The 23,815-nt window shown below is 41.3% G+C and overlaps 2 protein-coding genes across 3 annotated transcripts; both read right to left on the bottom strand.

The window, feature by feature from the left end:
• Positions 1-785: 785 nt before the first annotated feature.
• mapk14a (mitogen-activated protein kinase 14a) lies at positions 786-11,243 on the bottom strand. Of its 2 annotated transcripts, none has more exons than XM_079171317.1 (12): positions 10,863-11,243; positions 8,340-8,469; positions 8,080-8,138; positions 5,759-5,870; positions 5,520-5,549; positions 5,181-5,228; positions 4,958-5,072; positions 4,793-4,864; positions 3,964-4,043; positions 2,388-2,466; positions 2,003-2,176; positions 786-1,857 (listed from the first exon to the last, which is right to left on the bottom strand). In XM_079171317.1, exons 1-12 carry the CDS (start codon positions 10,979-10,981, stop codon positions 1,796-1,798), a joined length of 1,080 nt encoding a protein of 359 aa, XP_079027443.1. In that variant the 5' UTR covers positions 10,982-11,243; the 3' UTR covers positions 786-1,795. The 2 variants fall into 2 exon arrangements, with proteins under 2 accessions (XP_079027443.1, XP_079027444.1); XM_079171318.1 differs by lacking the exon at positions 3,964-4,043 and adding an exon at positions 3,461-3,540.
• A 1,206-nt stretch (positions 11,244-12,449) lies between these two features.
• On the bottom strand, positions 12,450-23,619 carry elapor1 (endosome-lysosome associated apoptosis and autophagy regulator 1). Its single transcript, XM_079169250.1, has 22 exons — positions 23,540-23,619; positions 21,847-21,967; positions 21,485-21,665; positions 21,245-21,392; positions 21,069-21,149; positions 20,870-20,975; positions 20,618-20,767; positions 20,278-20,366; positions 19,883-20,060; positions 19,463-19,588; positions 18,793-18,883; positions 18,600-18,705; positions 18,375-18,512; positions 17,469-17,732; positions 16,783-16,959; positions 16,552-16,702; positions 15,557-15,650; positions 15,227-15,328; positions 14,926-15,052; positions 14,196-14,374; positions 13,865-14,030; positions 12,450-13,781 (listed from the first exon to the last, which is right to left on the bottom strand). The coding sequence occupies exons 1-22, from the start codon at positions 23,609-23,611 to the stop codon at positions 13,695-13,697; spliced, it is 2,934 nt and encodes a 977-aa protein (XP_079025376.1). The 5' UTR covers positions 23,612-23,619; the 3' UTR covers positions 12,450-13,694.
• Between the last annotated feature and the right edge of the window lie 196 nt (positions 23,620-23,815).

The raw sequence follows: 23,815 nt of genomic DNA, 5'->3' as shown, positions 1-23,815 counted from the left end.
TGATCGAATGTTCCGCGCGTGCGCAGTGGTTCGTATGCACGAGGGGGAGCTTCCCTAAGTGATGTCTCCACCTGAGCACCAAACCATTGTTTTTGATGAAACACTGGCGCTGCAGGGCAACACAGACACTGTTATAGCCAGTGTTACATTTTGATATTTACTGAGATAATAGATTACATTTGTATCACACACAAGCTGCCAGGTGGTTGTGCAAAAAAAGATGCACAATAATGATGGGCAGGAGCAGATTCTCCATCTTTGGTTAATAAATAGTTGTGACTAAGATGTATACAAATGTCACAAACAGTAATCTGGGAAGTTTTAAATTACTGTAAAAACATAATTTTGTTCTTTCTAATCTGTAATTTATTGGTACTTTTTGTCCGACGTGTGTCAAAACAATATATCCGTTTTGATTTTAGAATAAGTTTGTCAGCATCTTGTGCACTCAAGACTTCTTCAAAAAGCAAAAAACTAAGTTGTTTTTTTTGTCTTTCATGTTTGCAATTGAACAGCCAATCTAAAGTTTTTCAGTTATATTTAGTAGTTTTTCTGGATATCAGTACTTTGCTCATGAACAGAACAGATACTGCCCAAGTCATCATCATAGGTGCTTGAGAGAAAGTCAGAATATCCATTAAGTAAATGTGGTAACATTATGAATTGTCAAAATGCTAAATAAATGTGCATGTCATTGTCCTCTTGGTCAAACCATTCACATCAATCAAGGATTGGCATTGGTGATACAAAACATGTTAGGAAAAAAGGAAATAAAAGAACCTAGGTCTCTTAAAAATAAGTCTTTATTTTGTTAAACAAAGGACTGAAGATAGAAGTTACTCTGCTGGACTGAAAATAGTTTGAGGGATCTTTCAATTGTTGTTCATAAATACCACCTCCACAAAGTATAAATACATCGGACATCCCTCTTTTACACATTTAAGCAGTATTTCTATTAGAAGTTTTCGCATGACACTATTTAATTCCTGTAAACCAACAACAACACTCTCGCAAACGCACACAACGATTTTAACTGATGTACACAATAAAAGTGATTGCTTCACAAGCTAAGATAAAATCAGATTAAAAAAAGAACGCACAGATATTTACATCGTTTTGAGTAGTGTACCCATGAATATTGTTTGTTGTTGAATAGCACTGTCCTTAAACAGCGACGGCTCAGATTTCCCCGTGTAGCCAAAATATGTATAAGAGTCTCACAGAGCATCTAAACTATCAAAATAAACATTAAAATGTGTGAAATTCCATTGGTGAGCACTGAAGGTCAGCGACTACACAGAGCAGGCACATTCTCAAATACCTAAAAAACATTAAAACTACTTCTGTCAATATGAAACCCTTCAGAGTTACGTCGTGTTAAATATAGGAACCATTATGACAACTGAATCATTTTACAAATTCATGGGACTCGGTGCTGTTTGTGACAGCTTGGCAGGGAGAGTGGTAGACGAGCATATTCCTTTTTCAATTGATAGACACAAGCTTATTCATAAGTTATTCAATAGTCAATTTAAAAACACAAAGTAGCACAGCTATAGGTCCAGGTGATTCAGCATCTCAGTGTCACAGTGACGAGTCATCAAAGTCTACGTTTAAAAAATAATAATAATAGTAGTTGAAGACTATAAAATGATTTCAGCTATCGGCAAGAATTGCCATTTCCCAGCAACAGTCCATCAACATTAGTGGTTCATAAATAAAAATAATAACTGCACTAATGAACATGTTCGGGGTTGTTACAAATTGTCGGAGGCAGGACTCGATGTGGGTATCGTTACTCCATGTCGTCGTCAAAGACAGGTGGCTCAAAAGTACACAACGCCTCGTAGGTTAATCCTGCAAGAAATGGAAAAAAGAAATGTTCAAAACATATCCGGGATTCTATACGGTCAGTACGGCATACACCGATACTTGAACATGCTTCTTTGTTGTTGTTGTTTTTTTACAGTATTGGATATTTTTGTGTAGAATAGTGACGTACGTTTCCACTCTTCGATCTCCAGCTCGCGGCTCTCAAAGCTCTGGTCGTACGGCTCGGCCTCAGGCTCGTCGTCTGGGTCGTGGTACTGAGCGAAGTAGGGGTGAGCCAGAGCCTCGGACGCTGTTATCCGCTTGTCTGTATCCAGAACCAGCATTTTCTCCAGAAGATCCACAGCTTTAAGAACATGTCAACATGGGAACAGAGCTAAATCTCACACCGTCTAAGATATATCCTGTCATGTAGCTTTTTAAAGTTTTGACCAAAGTATATTTTAAACTAATATCACTCACAAACAAAAGCCAAAACTATTTATTGGAGTTTATATATTAATTGCAGTTTTGCAGAGCTGGCACCACAACACAATACATCACATGTCTTGTATTACCTTGTGGGTTGGCACCAATGAACACATCAGCAAAGTTCCTCTTGGGCATGTTTGCCAAGGAACTGATGTAGTTTCTGGCCTGCAAAAATGCATAAAGGAAATCCAATGTCAGCTCCTACCGGCAGCAACATGTTGCCTACATTCACTACCGTCTGTTTCGTAATGCTCACATATGTTTTTTATGCTACCGATTCTGTTCAATGTATCCACCTGCATCAAGTAAGTACTGCTCACTTCTTACATTTATATCTATTTATGACCACACTGTATCAAATACCTCTAACAGCCTCACAACAGCAAGGTGTCAAAGAAAAATGACCTTTTTCAATAACCAAACTACATTCATTAAAACCTAAGACTTTTTTTTTAAATTAAAAACTGGTATTAATGAGCCCCAAATAACCTGTAAAAAGAAATAAAAATTAAGGTTGCAAATTATTCTATCATTTGGAATGAAAATTAACATAAATAACACAAAAACATATTGAGAGAAGCAGGACAGCAAGTTTTAAGAAATGTGCAACAAAAAAAAGAAAGAAACCCACAGAACAAAGCAACTTTCATACAGAAAGTGCTGTTAGTAACCACAGTATCACCAACAGTAAGCCTAGCTACAGCACAGTGTGCATGTTTAACGCTACCAGGGTACAATGGCAAGCACACAAATGCCTTCACCACACAAGTTCAGAGACACTTCTGGTAATCACAATCTCATGCAGCGAGCATGTCAGATGCACAATTACCGGGATTAAACTAAACTCCTAAATCCCTGGTAGTGAGCCCTGGTGGCCGTGCTGCTCCTTACACCCCACTGCTTTCATCAGTGTGGCCACCTTCATTGCCTTATCACTTAAGACAATTTAAGTTGAATAAAGATGAACAGAGTTCAATCTTGGCACCAAATATTACGGTTAAGTATGGAACCATTTTGGGGGGCAACACTCTGGATAAATATAGGATATGAAGCCAACAGCTGTGTCGCTTTAGAAGCAAAGAGAAAGTTACGTCAGTATGTCCGACTGTCCTCCCGCCCGGCCTTACTGTCTGGTCTAAAGAAAGTAACTGTGGCTCACCTCATGGCTGGGCATCCTGTTTATTAGAGGTGCTGGGGGCGTTCCTGTTAGACGCATTATCTGCTGAAGCTGGTTTATATCTATGAAGCTTGTGTCAAGGGCAGTATAGCGACAGAGCAGAGTAAGTTAAGAAGCTGCTTTTTCAATCGAACACTGTGCGACTAAACTTCTAGATGCACTACAATGTTATGTTGAAAAGCAAACTTCAAGCTTCGAAGCAAAATGTGACAATAAAAGTTGAGATTTAGAGGAAAGACACAACACAATACTTTGCATTACAGTCAATCAGTAGAAGGCAGAGCTCAATCACCGGTGTCACGATGAGATCATGACAGACAAAACTTAATTCACCCAATGGAAAAAAAGAAAGTCTCAAAACCACAAAGCTGAAGGCTGGAAAACATGCCGTCAGTTAGGCAGCAGATACTCCAAGTTATTGCACAAAAGAGTTCAGAGCAGAAAACTGGTTAGAGGAAAAACCTTGGGTGTCTTTTTGAACTCACAGACTCTGAAGATATTTTCATCAAGAGCTCGGGCCCTGGTGTTCCGACGAGCAGCATGATTAGCTTCAACTGATCAATGTCTACCGGCACACGGTAAAGGAAGACCAGATACTGGACATGGCAGAACTTGTAATCTGACCCGTTAGTCTTCATCCTTCTTGTGAAACTTGTGCCACTTAAAAAGAACATCTTCGATATAAACTTTCACACTATGTTTACTTGATATTTCACACATGAGATGAGGCAAAAGAAAAGAAAAAAAAACTGCAGGCAAGTTTGCACAGGTTAGAGAAAGTATTTGAAACGTAATCTGCGAACAAGTTACAAAAAACAAAAAAAGGTGGAGGCAGCAGACAGCCCCCTGTTGTACACTTAACTTACAACCAGGGGGGGAGAAAGATAAACTTAATCTTGAGCAAAGATTGATAGGTCCGTGCAAATACTGGCAGGGGTGCAGGCAGAGAGTGGACCGGAGCCAACGATGCATACTGACGGTGTAGGAAGAGTTAAAGCACGCCAGTGGAAACATTGCAGTAAAGGGCATGTGTCAAGCCAGAGGGAAGTGTGAAAACAGGTACTGTGTGTGTGTGTGTGTGTGTGTGTTACAGTTCTAATACTAAAAACGCCTCAGGCAGGATCATGTTCCAACAGAAACAAGCATTGCAGATCAGTCTCTACTGCTGCACTGGCGATAAACATCACAAATCAGTACTTCCACAACTATGAAGATGTGCATTTAACCCGTTTGATTTGTAATGCAAATGACGTCTCAGAGTGTCTCCAGCTGTTAGAGCTCCTAACATGCTGTGCTCTCAAATGAAAAGGATACGGTCAGTTCCAGGAAACAGAGTTTTTCCAGTGAGAAGTTCTGCCATTATGCAGCCCACTGACCAAATATCAACTGAAACACAGAAAAGCAGCAACACAAGCATTAAGATGATGACGTATTAAGTGAAAACAAGTCACTGGGGAAGATCATTTAAATACCATCTACCTGTCATGTTGTAATGCATCCAGTTCAGCATGATCTCGGGGGCGCGGTACCAACGAGTGGCCACATAGCCGGTCATCTCATCGTCAGTGTGCCGCGCCAAACCAAAGTCCAGAATCTGGGAGCAATTGAAGTGCAAAAAAAACAGTTTGTTTGTAAAACAGTTGGGGACTCACGTTTACATGTTTTTTGTTCATGTTTTACATGCGAGCAGCTGTTCACTGACCTTCAGCTCACAGTCTTCATTCACCGCCAGATTACTCGGTTTCAAATCCTGAAAAAACAAAAGCCAAAATGTAACTCAGTGTAATTCTAACACCGGAAATCTTAATCTCTACGTTTCATGATTGAAAACAAATCTGTCCCTTCGTTAACATTAGAATGGAAGCCTTACATCATTAACGCCATGTAAAAGTAAAAGGTCCCGTTTATGACTTGCCTTCAGTGTTTGTACAAGGCACAGGACCAAGATGTCATAAACCCGGACACCCTGTTTTTTGTAAATTTGATGAGGGACAGAGACACAGTGACATTTGTCAGACAAACACACAAACATGGCACTTACTCTGTGAATGATGTCTGCTGAGTGGATGTACTGTAGAGAGATGGAAGAGATCGTGTGCATTAAATGACATCGTCAGTTTAAAGGTGTATTGATTTTCCACAACATGTAATGTCAGAGGCAGCTCCTTTGCTTTCTTGCGGTGAGTTGGATGAGATCATTAATACTCTCATACCTGGGTGTGGTATCAGTCTGCTCATCTAACTCTTGGCAAACAAACAGCCGTTTCTCTAAACGCTCACCTTTAACCCTCTGAGGATCTGGTATATGAGGAACTGCACATGGTCATCTGTGAGTTTCTGACATTTCACTATGTTGTTGAGATCCGCCCCCATTAAGTGAGTCACAAGATACCTGCCAATCACAAAAGCAGAAACGGACACAAATATCAGAAGGCATGTCAATGTTTTCTCATTTCATAATAAGCCAGATGGATAAATGAAAATATTTGCACTTCAAACTTCTTTTCCATTGTTTGTTTGCAATCTAAAACTCCCATATGGTTATGTGAGCTTAAACCGGTTTAGCTGCTGCTTCTTTTCACCCTCACTTCTTTTCAGAGGCACTGAAAGGCCGAGCCCTGCACAAATGAAACGTCACTTAACAACACGCCCACATAAATGGGCTTAATGGAGCTGCATTAGTGGATAACTCAAATCTAATCCCGGAGTTGTTTAAAGGGCCCAAACGGGCACTTGTGAAGGAAGGCGAGAGCTGCAGCCAAAGTACACAAAGCCATGTGCTGCTCCGTCAGTCTGCTGCTCAACCAAATACCCCACTTCATGAATACTCTTCTCTTCTCACAGAGCACAGAGAGCGAGGCCTTAAAATAGCACCTGGTTACACTGGAACCAGTTCTCAGCAGCAAACAGGGACACAGTCACTCTCCAAAGTTCACCCGCCTTGGAAAAATAAGGGGATATAAATAGTGACCTCTGTTTTCCTCTCTCCTATAGAAACAGGAGCTCCGAGGAGCCTTACCACAGCGCTGTGACTCAGTCGGTATTTTTAGAGCCAAGGGGAGCCATACTTAAAGCACCTGCATATCTGAGATTTTTCCTGGATATCATAATGCATTCAGAACGTTTTCAACTTTCCAGCAGATGTTCGGATGAAGAGATCCTCATTTCCCCATGACAGACCGTGACTCAGCATTTACTCGTCCATGTAGTGTAAGAGAAGCTCCACACCACCCACCTTTACTCTGCCCCTCTTTTCCTTCTAATTACAAGAGCTCAGTCTCACACACAACCTGCATGTGTGATGCTGCATGGCCTTCAGTCATCCATGACATTATGCTAATCTGGTGGCGACTCTTCATTTGCTGCTCACAGTATGAGGAAGAAGTTCAAGTATGTCTCTCTGCAAATTATTGATCCACTTTGATTTATGTTAATGTCACCCAGAGGGGTAAAAACACAAAACAAAGAAAACAGAATATCCGAACATCAAAAATGTATAAAACAAAACCTACACAACGAATAAAGATCACTCATTTCTAACTCCTAACGGACAGATTTGTTTAATTTTCAAACTTATAGTCTTCAGCCTCAACAGACACTGCCTCAAGTGACATCAAGTGACATCACTTGAGGCAGTTTATCAAACTTTGCGCAGCTCCATCTGGAGTCACAAAGGGCTTCATACAACTCTGTTCACATATGCAGTCGTACTCCTCATGAACGCTACGCAGACTTTGAAGTGTAAAATTCCCTATTTAAAAAAAAAAACATTCACAGAGATACTTCTCCTTCCATCACTTTCATGACATTGTCATGTAAACTTAGAAAGGACCATGCAGACAAGCTGCACGGGAGAGAGGCTATTCAGGGACATGACTGAGTCATAATTCACTTCTCTGCATCAGCCCCGGCTGTCGATGTCTGCAGCCTGCTTCCTTGCATGTTTGGTATTAGAAATAAACCTCTCCACGCTGTTGAGCAAGGCCTCCGACATGAAGCAAGTGCGACACAGCCCACTCCCAAACTGCTCCAAAATAGTTGGAGCAGGATGAGTCAAATCTTGAGGGATCATTTTCCATACAGGAATATATCAAATATGAAATCATAAGTGAGATCTGACTCCATGTATTTAGTTGAGACACATTCTTATGTCGGGTGTTGACTGAAATCCGTCACAATTTGATCTTGAGACAAGTCCCTCAGTGTGCAGAGAAGAGAGGGAGACATTCCACACATGACGGGGAGGCGGCTCTATTGAGGATTTAGTCACCGTCTAGCTGTCCACTTCCCATTTTTAACAAACTGTAACATCCCTAAACAATAACTACCTGTTTGACAGCAATGGTTTTCACTAAGCCAGAAAGCAGGAAACAAAGAGGAGGAAGCTGGTGGTGAAATAACTCTGGTGAATAACTAACAGAGTGTCTACAGTCTAAGCAATGTTCCAGTGTGTTTAGTCAGCTGGCCGGTCTCCAGGTGCTTCCCAGCCACAGCTAGGATTGTCTGCTGCTGCAAAACTAAAGGCTGCAGTTTGTTGAACACCGTTTCTAAATCGCGCACAAATGTTGCTGAGGGTGAACATGGGAACACATTCGACTTACACATCAGTGAATTCCTTCAGACTAGTAGCGGGGCTGAAGACATCTAGGAGGCCAATCACCTGCAAACACATGACCAATGCAGAGTTAACAAAACAGAGAACAACAATGGGAAGCAACAAAAAACTTTTTTATAAGTAAATAGGAAACATAATAAGCAAACGCATTGGGTGGCGTTGCATAAGCAAGTAAAACAACTTTGTTGTTTATGACTGTTCATCATCTGACACGATAAAAAGGGGAAGAGAAACAAGTCCGCTCACATTTTCATGTTTCATGTGCTTCAGCAACCGCAGCTCTCTGTACGTTCTCTTGGCATGGATGATGGACTGAAATGGCCGAGAGAGCTTCTTCACAGCTACCTCCATACCAATCTTCATGTCATATGCAGAACTATGGGGGGGGAAAAAAACCTGTAAGCTTGAATCTCATCAGCAATAACACACTGGTCACTGTAATGTTAATCACACTTTTTGTCAGCTTGAACTTATATATAAAGAATATAATCTACATGTTGTGAAAATCAACACACCAGACATGAGCTTAAAATAAAAAAGCAAGCGTGTCATTTTTTAGGCAGATGAGAAAAACAGTTTGCTCTCAAAACCAAATTATGTGCAGAAAGAGCTGCCTAAGGTTGCAGAAAAGGGCGACATCAGCAGAAAATGTCATCTCTCAGCAGATTGGGAGCAGGCCTGCCTGCAGTCTGTCCTGCACTCTTAAAGGCCGACTGTCTCTCAGCCAAACCCGACACTTCCTCCTGCTCAGCTCACCTAACCATATTCTCAGGCCACATCCACTCAGATACGTTTTCCTCAACTAAGCCGTCTTTCTACCCAGTGTACACAGTGCTGTGCTTTAGAAACGCTGAAACGGAGATGTTTGAAAAAGCTGCTGACTTTAGCTGGTTTTAGTTTGAAAACTCCAGGGTTGCGCATTAGTTTGGACGGGCAGAAACGGAAACCTTTGAAACATTGGTGCAGAAACCGATGTTCGCTTCTCCATAGAGTCACGGCTTGTCCTTCCCTGATATGTCAAACCCTTTTCATGTAATCCTTTCACGGAGGAAAACAAACATCAGGCTCGACTACCTGAGGTTAATTGCAACATGGATAATTACAGGCGTTGCTGACCTTGTTGTCTATGCAAGCAGCTATTGTGCAGTTAAATTCTGCATATTGTAACGCTACGACCGCCTACATGTGCAGGAGGCCAGCTTTTACTGGAGCACATTGCGACCAGCACGCACATGCCTGGTGTGAGTGAATGGTCATGTGATATGCATTTTCAGGCGCAGTTATTCCTGATCTGGCTAATATTGTGGCTCAGTAGGTAAAGCAGGTTGTCCATTAATCACAGGGTTAACGGGTTCACAGTAAACTTAAACACTGACATTATAGGCCAGTGTACTGTTTGGAGAAGAAAAAAGCAATCACAGTCAATGCACTGGTGGGCAAACAGTAATCTGACCAGCAACAGATTATCCTATTGCCCAGCAACAGCACAGCTGTCCGCTTCCATTTGCAAAACAAACATCTGCCCACTAAATCAAGTGTGCCGCTGACCATGTTGTGTCCTAGATAGTTTCAACGTATTTAATCACCAGACCAATGCAAAGGGTCTATCATATGAAAGCATACACTTTCACCCCGAATGCAGCATTAAGGGAATCCACCTCACCAGCTGATAGGTCTTCTAAAAAATAAAATAAAAATCAAGAGGCACGATCCCATCTCCCCTGTGAATGCAAATGAATCTGTGCTGCAAAACAGTTCATCCTTAGTAAACACATTCACTTTAGAGCTGCCTAAAAGGTGTTTTCATGAAGGCTGGAAACGTTATTGATATTTTCATCAGACTAATTATCATTTGGGATTTGTATGAACAGGAAAGTTAGCCGTCTTATTGGACAACCATCTGTACTAGGGCTGCAAATAAAAATTCATTATCAGTCTCTTATTTTTTTTTACAATTGCGATTATCATTTGGTCAATAAAATATCTGAAAAACCGAAATTTTCAATTAAATAAAACAGAAACGCAATAAATCCTTACATTTAAGTGGCTGGAAGCAGATGTTTGTTCCTTACTAGATAACTATTAATCTACAGAACAATCAAAAATGTTTATAGTTTACTATTGTTTTCATGAAATGATCAGCATCTCTCTTTTTGACTCAACACTACTAGTAATGTTTGCGAGCATCAGATTATGTTGAATGATTATATGAAAGCACACATAGTAGAAATATTGTCACATCATCCATATTTAAAGTGTATGTAATATGTGTTCTCGAGATCAAACACATCAGCACCAAACAACAACATTATCTGTGAACCTCATCTCAACTTTACTCGGATTACGTCACCTGTAGGTGGGATTTTAAACTAATAATGTAAATTAAACCCTCAAAAATCCATAATGTGGCCTCTGGGACCAGAATCTGCAGTTGCACCGTGTAACTTAATCATAAATACCGATCGATTAGTCAATTCTGTGATGTTAACGTGCACACTGATCCGATAAAGACACGGTTCATCGTTAACTGTGAGTGAGAAGCTTGCGTGAACATATAAGCAGTTGGAGAGGTTAAAAACGAGTTTGACAAGAGACAGATAACAGGTCAACAAGTTTTCTTGTGTGAAGGAACATCGTGGCTCCACCTTGCTAGCTAACAATCAGGACGAGCTAACCTAACTTTAGCCTCTGCAGCACAGGCCTCGTCTAAATGAATGGAGGTTAAGTTTAGGAGACTACGAGGCTCCACAAACACATAAAGTCATTTACCACACGGATCCGTAGGCGCCAGAGCCCACCGGGGACAGGTTTCGGTAGCGCTCCGGGACTTCCCATATTGTCTTGTTGACCTCCTCCCGATAAAACTTGGGTCTTTCTTTCTGCGACATTCCTGCAGAACCAACAGCCGACCACCGACTCGACTTTCTGGGTCCTCCGAGCCGTGCAGCTAAACTTTCCCCAAAGTTACAAGAAGTGAAGCTAAAGTAAACGCGTCCCGTCGTTGGAGAACTTTAACGAATCGAAAGTTACGGTGCTGCCTCTTTGCGTAATGTTGCACCGACTGAGTCACGGTCTGCTAAATGTACGTTTTTAAATCTTCACGCTGTTTGTTCCTCTCTCCGCTCGCCTTTAGACAGCTCCCGAGATTTCACCCCGCTTGCAACACGTCGCCAAGTCTCGCGAGAGAAAACAATGGGACCTTACGAAACGACAGAAACTGAATTCCGTGCTGCGTTCAGGTGCAAACGTTAGCAATGCGATACCTCGGAAACAAATAGTCAAAATCGTAGAAGGGCAATGCGTCAGAAATCAATTGCATTTTCCCAACATGTCATCTTTATGAGACAGTGTTAGAATCAACAAGAAGCACCAAATCAAAGAAGACTCAAAGTTGACCCATGACAAAGATATCGTCTAAAAAAAAAACATCACAGTATTTTGGTTTTTATCATCAGAAAGCTATCAAACAAGGTAATACACAAGTTCAACATTTCTGTTAAATTGGGTGATTTTTTTTGTCACTAAAACTTCAAAAACTGCTCAAACTCTGATGTGTATTCATTTTAGATAGATACTTATTTACATCTCTTCAAGTTTGTCTGGTGTGCCTGCTATCAAGTGAGCAATAACAGACTTCTGAGTAGGCCTATAAATGTGTGTTGCCTGATACTGTGGATCCCTATTGAGAGCACATCACCCCAAATCAACCAGGAGTTGATCAGGATGTCTTACAGGGCCGTGCACAGACATTTGGGAGGGCAGGTGATTAATAAAAAAAGGGCATCCCTCTCATACTTATTTATATAAAATAAAGCTACATGAACATAACAGACAGCACCAAGCCACCAGTCTCTGGCATACTGAACTGTGACATAGCCTTTGATTTCATCAAAGGTCAAGACAAAGTGTCTTCAAGTGTGATCGGATCTTCTATTTCAGTTGTTGCATAAGAACTGCTGTGCCATGACCTCGTCCTGGAAATAGGTTCATAGTATTGAGGAGTCCTATTGCCTGGTAAAGTTCTTGCCCGACTGAAAAGCAGCTTCAGAAATAAATTCTCAACAAGCCATTGGGATATTGTTAAGTATTCCACTTCAACAATGGGGAAATTGTCCTGAGCAAAGAGGTTTGGTACAAATCGCTAGTAGCCACCCTTTCAAATCAAAAGGGCTGAGCTCAGAAAGTGATCGATTTCTGACGGAATGGCCCAGTTATAAAACGACAGTCAGGGTCGGTATTATTATTAAGATCCTATACTTGAGTTCAAGTGGCAGAAAAACATGTAGAATTCTCTATTACAAGTAAACGTTTTGCATTCAAAACTTTAATGATGTAGAAGTACAAAAAGATAGCAGCAGAATAGCCCTGCAGTAATACATTAGTTATATTATTGGATTCTTATTACTAATGCGTTAACGTGTAAACAGCATTTAAATGTTGTAGATGGCCATGGTGGATTTAACTTTTGACACTTTTATACACTGTTATACATTTTATTTTACAAGATGATTACAAGTGTTGTGTGTTTCAGATTAATCTGCAAAGTAACTAGTATCTACAGCTGTCAGATGAATGTAAAAGGAGACAAAGTACAATATTTCATTCTGAATTGTAGTGAAGTAGATGTTTAAAGTGGCAGTTAATGAAAGTACTTGAGTGCAGTACTTGAGTAAATGTTCAACTACATTCCACCGCTGCTTTTAATGATGTGATATTTAAGAAATGTTTTGGGGGAAATACTTTCATTCTTCCACGTGAAATTGCAGAAAAGAGAAACATTTTGATTAATATGTTAATATGTTTGACTTGCAATGGGTATCATGACATGTACTGTAGCTTCAACAATCTGTAGTTCAATATTAAAAACATCGATCAAATGTACACCTGATTTAAAATTCAATGTTTGTATTTTTCTTAACTGAAACAACCACAAAAATACTTTTCTATAAGACACATTAAAACACATACGCACATTTAAAGTAGTAACATCAGAGTATTATATAACATAAGCAATTTGAAGTGATATGATCTTAGGAAGAGCACCAGACGGCAGCATTAGAGGTTACTCTTAATTTCTAGAAATGCACATTTGTGGTTTCTTTATTGTAGAAAATGTCTTTACGTCACAATAAAGCAAGATTGTATCATAAGCTTACGTGCAGCACAAAAGGTTATCAAAGGTGGTAGCAAATATAATACATATATTGCCAAATAACATTTTAAGACTGAACCGGATGGCTGGTCTGATAAAAAAAAACTAAAAAACAGAATAGCCTAATAAAAAACAACAAAAGAAAAACAAACTGAAATACACACTCACAGTTATGTAACATGTACACAGTCTTACACATCTTCAACAATTGTAACTTAATCCACAGTTTGGTTCTCATATCATTTTGAAATACACCTTCATGCTTTGAAAATACAGAATATCCCCAATATGGAGACTTTCTATTACACTATTAGGTCTGGCAACCTAACGTATGACAAATAATACTAAATAAAATGGACGCTCTTCTGTGACTCCGTCTGCTGGAGCCGTTTATCTAAAGTTTGAAACTTCCTTTGCACTCTGGTAGAAGCATTTGTTCATCCTCTGAATTAAGCATCATCAGAGTCTTCCTCCTCTCCTTGATGGTATAAAGATGATGATTTTAGTGGAACCGAGTCAAATCCATCGGATGACCTCTGAAAACACATTGGTAATAACACAAAGCATGAGAAGTTGCTTTATAAGTAGCTCAGTCTGTGTGAATGAACGGGTTACTGACCTCTCGTGAGAAGGACCTCATTTTGGTGAAGAAGGATTTCCTAGTGAGGTCCATGAGGTCGTCCTCTGCGTCATCTCCCTCCATTATAGCACAGCTGTCTGCAGTGGGAAGCTCACACTCTGTACCCCCAGAGCTCATCATCAGCTTGGAGTACTTATACTGCAACCTGCAGACAGAGAATGATAAAAAATAACATCTTGTCAACATACATTTCAGAGACATAAGTCTCGTCTTTCAAACTATTAACTTAGGTTTTAGCTTTAATCTTGTATATGTGACATATCAGTGCTTCGACAAACATCATAGGAAATGTGAAGCTCAGCGGTCTCACTTGCGTGTCTTTTTCCAGAAATAGCAGCTGATACAGATGAGCAGCACAGCGGCGATCGTTCCCGTGGAAACACCAAACTTGAGCCAGAAATCCAGAGTCACACAAGCGCTGACCTTTTGTGCTGGTAGTGACTCTCCGCCGTAACACTGCGATGGCTGCTGCCACACATAGGTGGTTTTCTGAAACACACACAGACACACAGTTACATTTTCATTGGTCACATATCACACACATCAGTTAACTACTTGAATCCTAAGGTTCTCAGTATTTTCTTTACAGGAATAATGAGCGGTAGAAGTGTTGGGAGGCAGATTTTGTACCACTCGACAGAGCCAGGCTAGCTGTTTCCCACTGTTTCCATTATTTATGCTAAGCTAACAGGCTGCTGGTTGTAGCTTCATATTTAACGGACAGACATGAGAGTGTATCAATCTTCTCATCTAACTCTTCGCCCAAAAATATCCCCATAAAGTACATAAATATTGTGTATCTGTGTGTTCCAGTGCTTCACTGTGTCAGTATCACACTTACAGTACCTTAAGTGAAAAGGGCTAAATTACAACATAAAATATCATATTATTATTAGATTATAATTATTATAACAATTATACATTTTTAAGTATTTCCCCCCACACAACACATAGGTTTGTGATAGACCTGTGATTGGATTTGTGGGGTCGAAGAGGTAAAAAAATGTTTTGTCAATATGTCCATGTCTGTGCAGCACTACCTGTATTCCCTGGATGCAAGCGCTGACAATCTCTCTGTAGTTGTTTTTGGTGCAGAGTGGACATGCATGCTGGCTCTGCCACAGAAAGTGGAAAGTACAACCATCACACGTCCCCTCTGAACAGTTACTGTGGAGGAAAAAACACAGAGAAGAGAGAGTATTACAATCTTAGTTCAGATTATCAGAGTTTAGTATGCGACAGGCTATGTGTGTGTTGTAACACAGTATGTGTGTCAAATCAAACGTTGTCCGGACACGTTTTGTTAGGTCAAAAGTTGAGCTTGGTCACAGTGAAAGATACCTTGGCAGCGTGATATGGTCTTTATCAGTCACTGAGGGGTTGCATCTCAGTCTGATGGTGGCTGACCGGCCTTGTTTACAAGCCTGAGTCGTCTCACTGGACCTGGAAACATAGAAGTCTTAACTTCCACAATGTGATGTATTTTAGACTGTTTCTGATCCTCAATTACATTTCTTACTTCAGCTATCGATAAAAGTTCCAGCTTCAAATCTTTATATTACTAAAATCAAATCACATACACTGTATTACTATTATTACCATTATATGTATTTTAAAGTACCACAATGGATGAATGCAACAAAATAAATGATAAGTTGTGATCTTATTAACTTGTAATAGAAGATGACATCTGGCAGGCTGGGCGCAGAGGGAAACAGCCATTTGGGAGACGAGATGCTACTCAGGGTCGTGTCGGTGGTCACACCTTCAGAATAAGAGGACATATATCAGCATATTTATCTGATATATGAAATGCAACCAAATTTAAGCAACCCCACAAAGCAGTACATATCTCTGTAAGAAGTGAGCCGTTTAATCAATTCAAAGAGTGGCCTTGTTGTAGACTTTTGTTCAAATCATTTTTAGAAGAGTGAACCGGTAAAACTACATGAATACATTATTATAATAAACTGCAAAGTATATGAGTCTACAGCCAGGATAACGATACAACCTGTGGTGTAGTGGTGCTTTGAGCTAAATGTTAACTCCAGTGAGGACATTACATGCTAATGTTTAGCAGGTGTAATGTTTACTATGTTCACCAAGTTAGATTATTGTGTCCGCTTGCTAATATTTGCTTATTAGCACTAAATACAATGTTCCACTGAGACTGTGGCTATTTGCCTACATGGGTTTTGTAGGTATTTGCTCATAAACTACAGTCTATGGTCATAAAGTATTTGCTCATGGTGGTGCAAAAGTCAGAGGATCACCGAAATCTTTAGGATTCATCTTCGAGGCAATCGATTTAAAGGTTGTTGAGACATTTCAGTCTATGGAGTCTAATATTGGCAAAATGTACAAAAATATTAACATAATTAAGCAGAATGTCTCTTGTTTTGGAGCCCGGTAATATTCAAAGAACCCCTTAGATTCAGCTGGTGACAGCTTGTGGGGGCCCCGGACCCTAGAATGGGAACCACTGAAGAAATTAACATAAATACTACATCACAGCAGACTACAAAGTATATAATAATGTGTGTTGCCCCTTAATTAATATCAGGACATTTTGAACACACTGTTCCACAAATGACTACATTTGGTGAAAAACATCTTACAGACATTTCCTCTCATTTACAGCAATCGATGGCTGCAGATGTCCATACCGATGAGTGTGTCACCAATGACAAAAGGCTGGGTGGACACCATGCTTTGACTCCTGATGTCAGAGGGAACCGCAGTGGACTGACAGGCGTAACCTTTGACCTCCTTCCCACTCTCTGTCACATTTTCCACACAGGTAGCCGGTACTCTGCCCTGTAAGTGAAACACAGCAGGTTTTAACGTCAAACTAAATTTGACTAAAAGCAAAAGCCATCAGGACCACAGCTTCTCACCTCTTTTCCACACAGACCCAAATTAAAGCGATGGACATATCTCAGGCCTTTGCTGGTGAAGCGAGGGCTGCTGTGGAAGCCGGTGACGTTGGACAGAGGAGAGAAGTCATAGTGCAGCAGCACGCCTCCTCTTGTCTGCACGTCCAACGCACAGTCACTGAGACAAGCTGTGTGGGCCTGAAGGAGAGGTACGTAGTCTGTTAACAGTGAGTGGAATAATCTCATCTCATGTACCGGCTGAGGGAAACCCAAATAAAAACCTTATTTTAGCAAATAAAGATCTAGATACATTCAGGGCCATAGTCAGGGTTTTAGAAATCCTCAGGTCATGAGTCAAGGTTTGGAGAACTTTGTGATTTTATCACATTTTCTGTGAATGTTTATTCCCTCAGTGATTGTTAAAGCCCCCTGCACACCCTCTGATATTTTATTTATAAACTAGAAACAGTTACATGTGGAGAGATAGTGTCTAAAAAACAAACAAAATCAGCCTTTAAAACCAATGCAAAGTGTATAATTTGTGAGTATTTGTAGAAAGTAAACTCCTCTAATTCCGTAAAAGCACTCCAAATCCCATAATGAACCCAAAGGACATAACCTATGTGTCCTTGACAGCCCTGCATACAAATACACATCAATATATTTAGTTAGACATTCTTCAGTGGAAAGGATTTTGTTTCCATTACCTTGTTTCTCTGTGTGTTTGGTCCACACTTAACACAAGCGGCCTCTCCGACAGGCTGATCGGCCCTGATGAAGGTGTTCGGCGGGCAGCTCTTACAGACTCCAGTCCCATTGACCATGTAGTGACCCAGGGGGCAGGGAACACAGGCGGAGCCGGCCTTAGCGGAGCTCAGGGCACAGCGGCGACACTGAGAGGCCACACCTCCAATTACATTGGTGATGTGGATGGAGAAGATCTTTGCAGCATCAGCGCTGTATTTCCTCTCCTGAGGGAGAAGTTTTGGGATGTTTTTTTTCTAAGTCTACACCTGTTTTCTGCTCAGTTTTCATGTCGTTTACGTGCCGAGTTTCAAAGTGGCCACATAGCTCCAGACTGTCCTCTAGAGTTCAGTGCAAGAACTGGGGGAAAGCTCACTCTCAGAGCAAAAACACTGCACGAATCAGCAAAGGCAAAACATGTGTTATAACATTATCTGGAGAGAATTTAAAACGGAATTTACAGCCATAACTTGTAAATATATACTCACAGTATTTGTTGCTAAATGTAGTGCTTCATCTTCTTTCCCTCTTGTAAATCTAATGGATGTGTCAGACTTTATCTTACCCGTAATTCCTGTAAATCGGACTGTCACTGAGTAAACTTTAAAACTATAAATTACAAAGTCTGGTACCCAGGGAAACAATGACAGAGACAACACTATAACAATATGTATATATGTATAAAGAATACACATATGTGAACTCAGACACAAAGTGCACTTACTAAGAAATATAAAGCTTTAGGATAAAACGAGCTAAATCAAATAGCACTTTACTCTATTTAATTGATGTTTTTAAGGCTGAGGGAGTGAAGCTGTTGGAAGGTCATAGATGAAGAGTGATATCGGGGATGTGTGATTGTGTCTCACCGCGTTAGGTTCCTCTGTTCGTTGAAAAGTCCAGGAGAAGCTGGTGGTGCTGTTGCTCTGGATCAGGTAGGAGTATGACTGTTTGCTGTTGCTGCCTTTCCACTGCTCCACCACATATTTATTCCACTGGTTAGAACCCTGCAGAGAAATACACTCACCTCACATATACATAATCATTCTGATGGATAGCTCTCCTTCTATATATGTTGGGACATTTCCCCTCACCACCAGGAAGTAAAACTTGCAGTCAGCTGTACACGTGGTCTCAAAGACAAAGGTGATGCGAGAAAGTTCACTCCTTTCACTGTCTTCGACCATGGACTGAGGCAGCCTGTGGAAACAAAGGACATGTCAATCAACGTTTCCAACTGGGATGTTGTGCATATAGATGTCCTTTAAGAGACACGTTTGACTTCACCTGTATCCAGGGACATCGAGCGTGAGCATCAGGTAGTCTGAGTCCTGATCCCTTGGGGTGGTGTAGACATACTCTCCAGCCACCTCCCATGCTGTCATTACAAATAAATATGAAGAAACAATCTGATGACATCCCTCGAGCAACGGAGAACCACAGAGTAATGCAGGCTGACATGCGCCCTCTTTAAAAGAACTCTTCAAACATACTTACACTTTCAATTAGGATCAAAGGCAAGGCACGTTTATTTGTATAGCACATTTCAACAACAAGGCAATTCAAAGTGCGTCACATAAAACCATTAAAAGCATCAAAACATAAGGCAAAAGAAAAGCACAAGTTAGTACCATAGAGTCTGAACGTGTAGATTAAGTTCTACCTTGGAAATATTAGTTTGACAAAATAACCTCACACCGAACGCTGGGGCTGTTTTGTTGGTGATTTTATGAGATTGTGTATTTCACTCTCTATCTCTCTTTGTCCTTATCTTACATATGTTTCGATTAATCACTTTTCGGATGTTCAGTTGTGCTATCTTGCTCTTTTAGTAACTCTGTTACACTTCGGTTCTGTGCCTGAGAGTATTTCCTTCTAACTGTGTTGATTATCTTTTAACTGCTGTGGAGTTTGTCCTCTCAATCTGCACTGTGTTGCCTAATGTTGAGTTTCTCACCTGTGCTGTGTTCAGAGTCGAACTCTTGACGGAAGATGGCGCTCTTCATGTTGCTCGGCATCGTGTTCCACCATTTGTACTCAAAACCCACCACTGGCTCCGTGCCAACAGGGCAGTTGGTACAGGCTGTGAGTAAATGTTATTATGTGAGTGTGCACATGGAAACTTTTTGACCGCTTTATATACTTTACACGTATCACTCTGCAGTCAAGATTTCTTATCAATTTTGGGGATTTTTACAGCGACACTTTCGCTACTCAGGGAGTCATTTTGGTACAACGTTTTTTTTAATATATTATCTGTTATGTGGTGTAAAATGATCAACATCTTTGGTAAGAACAAGTGTATGTCAGTACAAAATAAGCCCCTCAGTCTGGCATGCATGTAAGATAGAGTAAAAGGAGTGTACTCATTCTGCACCTGTTCCGTTTGAGTAGAAACCTTTGTCGCAAGGTTCACAGGTAGAAGAGTTGGTGACAAAGAAACCCGGGTTACATGGGGGACAGGTCTGCTTCTCCCCTGATGCAGGCAGCTTCACGGCTCCTGCAACCGTTTCACTGCAGATCTTTGGCTCGATCCACTTATACATGAGCTGAGTCTGAGACACACAACAGGCCAGACATGAATATATGAACGAAGCCGCCAGATGCTCTGTGCCGCACACAATCAGCGCAGACAATCCATATTTAAAGAAACCTAATAGTTACACCAGATGGCTGCCGGCTATTTTCAAGGTGAAATCTCTCCCTGTGTTCACCACTACTAAACCTCCACGAACTCTGCCTCCACACACTCCATGTCATTCTCTACATTACCTTTCCCTCAGAGTCACAGGGAGTGTGGGTGTAGAAGTAGTCACTGTTTGTACATGCAGGTCTCGGTTTGCAGCTCCCTGAACCAGCCTCTGGAAAAATAGAAACCGAGCCAGAGAGAAAGTGGCGGGGACACACCGGGAAAACACACCGCTCACATTAAGATAAGAGATCAGACAAACCTCACACACTTCAGCAGTAAATACAGTATTTGCATGCAGACTGCCTTGCATGTGTGAGTGCCGAGATGCAAATACGGAATGATTGTACGTTTAGACGTATCTACGAGTTAAAGAGCATGCTGATCATTGATATGACGCGTTAGAAATGCAAACATGCATACCTGCGTATGTGTCTTTCTCACACTGGTGGCAAACGGCAGCACCCTTGTTAGAGTAGCTTTCAGCAGGGCAGGGGGTACAGCGGGCAGACCCTGTTTTTGCACTGTGGGTGCCAGGTTTACAATGGAAACACTCTGATGTGAAGGCCACCCCTGGAAGAAAACCATCCACCGATCAATTTCATAAACAGGAAAAAGGAGCTGAGAACAACGGTTTAAAACTGCTGCACACGACACACTATAGGGATAATCTACCTGAGATGGCAATGTTTCGTAACAGCACGGGTTTGACAGCACTACCCTGCAGAGTATACGCAGTGGTTCTCCAATACAGCACATTGTTGCCGCTGTTAAGCTCAACCTGCACAGAGTGAATGTGAACATGAGAAAGCAGCAAAAGAGAAAACCTGAGAGCTGTTTCATTCTGAATTCTCCAGCAAATGACAAGACAAACCCTGTATTTGTTAAAGTTGTTCTCAGTGGTCTTCATCCACCGGCTCTTTGAGTCCGTAGACTGACACTGGTCATTCTGAATCTAAAGCAAGGTAAGAAACGAACCACAGATGAGCAAATATACCCCGAGAAATCAGCCATCTTTGTCAACATCAACAGTCATTTTAAAGTACTTACAAAGAATTCAAAGTAAAGGCTACTGTCAGGGTAGAAATATTCAAAGGACACAGTCCCTGGTTTCTTCAGGCTCACAGCATAGGACAGCGTTGCAGTGCACTCATCTGCGTTTGAGGTTACGTAATCACCCTTCGGTGTCCAGGTTGAGCTGAAGAAACATCGGCAGCAGAAACAGTTTGATGAGCTTCTTGACGAAACAGTGAGAAGACTATTTAAATAACAAGTGAGGCGTGTACTGACTTGGAGCAGTCAGTGTTGTCATCCCCGCCATACATGGTCACTCCGTGGGTGACAAAACCAGACGGCAGGCTGTCCCACTCATCAAAGGCCACGCCGGTGCCCAGAGAGTAGGTACCTACAGCACACTTCTGGCATTGCTGCGACTGCATGTCGAGGAACTCCCCCTCACTACAGGAGAAGGCTGTAAGAGGAAAAGAAAGAAAGAAAGAAACCACATTGGACATGTATCATGGAGACGTGGAAAACGTAACAAGGAACAGATAAAGAGGATTAAGTGTGGCAACAATTTAATATTTACACATTAAAGCTGTGACACAGATTGAGAGAGTGTATAAAATGTGAGATAGGAGTAGGACACTCACTGCACTGAGTGCCTTTGACTGGATCTGGGAGGCCTGTGCATGTGTTGGCTTTGTTGGGAACCGCCACTCTCCATCGTGACTCGAGTAGGTCACACTCTGTGTACTCAAAGTGGTAATCTGACTGCAGGGGCAAAACACAGGTGTTAGTTTCACACAGCTGGGGGAAAAGTACATCAAATTACTTTTAATGATACATTAAGCTGCAAGTCAGCATGCATGTGAACAGCAAATGGGGCTAATATTAAAAGAGGTCACCAGATTGTTTTATACCTCTGGAATTTATTTTCCAAAACCAGGCAAACCTCTTTTCTAAATAAAAGTCACGGTTCATATTTGCCCAGGGGGCCATCCCAACTGTTGTCTTAATCTCACTCATCAAGGATGTGCACCAGTACAACTCCCTTCAGGGTTTATTTACTTAGCCACGGGGGGGAGAAATGCTGATTAGTCCAATCCTTTTGTAAACATGGAGTTTTAAGTGTTGTTGCAGGACAGTAGGAGCTCAGGTGCCAAGCGTATGCTGTATTTGTCTGTCGTGCTTTGACGCCTTTTGCAGATACTGACAGCAGGTGACTGACAAACACCGTCCCACCCGTAATGACGTCATTTGGGATGTGACGTAACATTTAAGGGTCTCTTGTTGATCTGACACCGTCGTGAGTACTGAGCAGTGTTGTCAAAAACAGGCTTTAATATCCCAAGGAAAGTCAGACTTATCCAAGGCCACACAGCCTTGTGGGATTAATAGTTAACAGAAACAGAGCAGCAGTAGCAGCACTCCTCTGGGTCTGTGTTTTCGAATTAGAGCTGCTACATTAGCCGTGGTTGGGGCATCAGATGAATGTGTGTTTGGGTGGGAGGATCTGATGTAAAGCTTGGGATGTGCTGTAGCTTAATCGCCTCCTTTAACAAACATGAGAAAACCAAGGCAACGGGACACAATGACCGCTGTGCTTCATGGTCAATGGACTGGCATGGAAACAAACTCATCTCCTCCCCAAATCATCATCACCTATAAGCACAACAGACTGAAATCTCAAGACAACACGTCTCTTGTGCTAACTTTTCAGTTACAGCTCCCATATCTTAGTTCCACACACGCAGTTCAGAGTACGCTGATAAAAATGAAATGCTTTGAGTAATATCAAACGTATGCAAATTGAAAACAGATACAGAAGGGCAATGAGAGAAAGGCAGAGGATGTAACATATGGAAACTCTAGTAAAACAAGTGTGTGATAACCATAATAACACTGAAACAAGCGGAACTGAAGCCAGTGACCGATGTAATGTAATTCAAACACTTGCTAGCGAAGCATATGTTCATTTCCAACTCACAATATGCGAAGAAGGCTTTTACCAGTCCTGCTAAAGTCAACACTGTGGGAGTGTGCGAATTTAAATGTACACTTTTCTTTATCTGTGCTTATTTTAAAAACCTAGAGACAAACCATACAGACTCAGTGAAGCTGTTTGAGAGGCTTATGGTCAGCCATCCTTCAACACTTTCAGCAATGTTGCCTATCTTAGTGAATTTATACATTTCCACCTACTGCGCATAAGCAATTTGACCGGTCCAACCTTAATAAACACATTAAATTGCTAAACTGACCCTCATAGTAGTTTTAGCTTTGGATGGGTTGTTATTCACTATGTAGAAATGGCTAACAATAAAACAATATGAATCTCCTCACCTCTTTGCACATGGGCAACTCTGCATGGGTTTGTGCAAAAAGCAACCACAGTAAAAGGTGGCCTCGCTGCATCGTCGCCTCCTGTCAGTCCTGAAGTGATGGAGGCGGAGGAGCCGAGAGTTGACCTGAGTCCTCAGGTGCTGCGACTGGAGGCGTGGCTTCACTCCGAACCCTAACAGGTGAACAAACACTGTTAGGCGATTGGCTCTGGTGCCTGTTCTTGCTCTGAATCATCTTTTAATGGCTGAGTGTTGAAACGCGATAGGCTGACTGGTA

The sequence above is a fragment of the Pholis gunnellus genome, assembly GCF_910591455.1.
Source record: "Pholis gunnellus genome assembly, chromosome: 2".
NCBI lineage: Eukaryota > Metazoa > Chordata > Actinopteri > Perciformes > Pholidae > Pholis > Pholis gunnellus.
Note: the sequence above shows the minus strand (reverse complement) of the source record. Positions and strands in the feature narration are given on the sequence as shown.

Excerpts from the sequence above, each read along its gene's own strand:
- elapor1 (XM_079169250.1), bottom strand. The coding sequence starts at position 23,611 with ATGCAGCGAGGCCACCTTTTACTGTGGTTGCTTTTTGCACAAACCCAT. Across the intron at positions 20,367-20,617 it reads TGAGAAAGACACATACGCAG|AGGCTGGTTCAGGGAGCTGC; the intron begins GTATGCATGTTT and ends CTATTTTTCCAG. Across the intron at positions 14,031-14,195 it reads TTCTGGAAAAAGACACGCAA|GTTGCAGTATAAGTACTCCA; the intron begins GTGAGACCGCTG and ends CTCTGTCTGCAG.
- mapk14a (XM_079171317.1), bottom strand. The coding sequence starts at position 10,981 with ATGTCGCAGAAAGAAAGACCCAAGTTTTATCGGGAGGAGGTCAACAAG. Across the intron at positions 8,470-10,862 it reads GGCGCCTACGGATCCGTGTG|TTCTGCATATGACATGAAGA; the intron begins GTAAATGACTTT and ends CCCCCCCCATAG. Across the intron at positions 8,139-8,339 it reads AGCACATGAAACATGAAAAT|GTGATTGGCCTCCTAGATGT; the intron begins GTGAGCGGACTT and ends ATGTGTTTGCAG.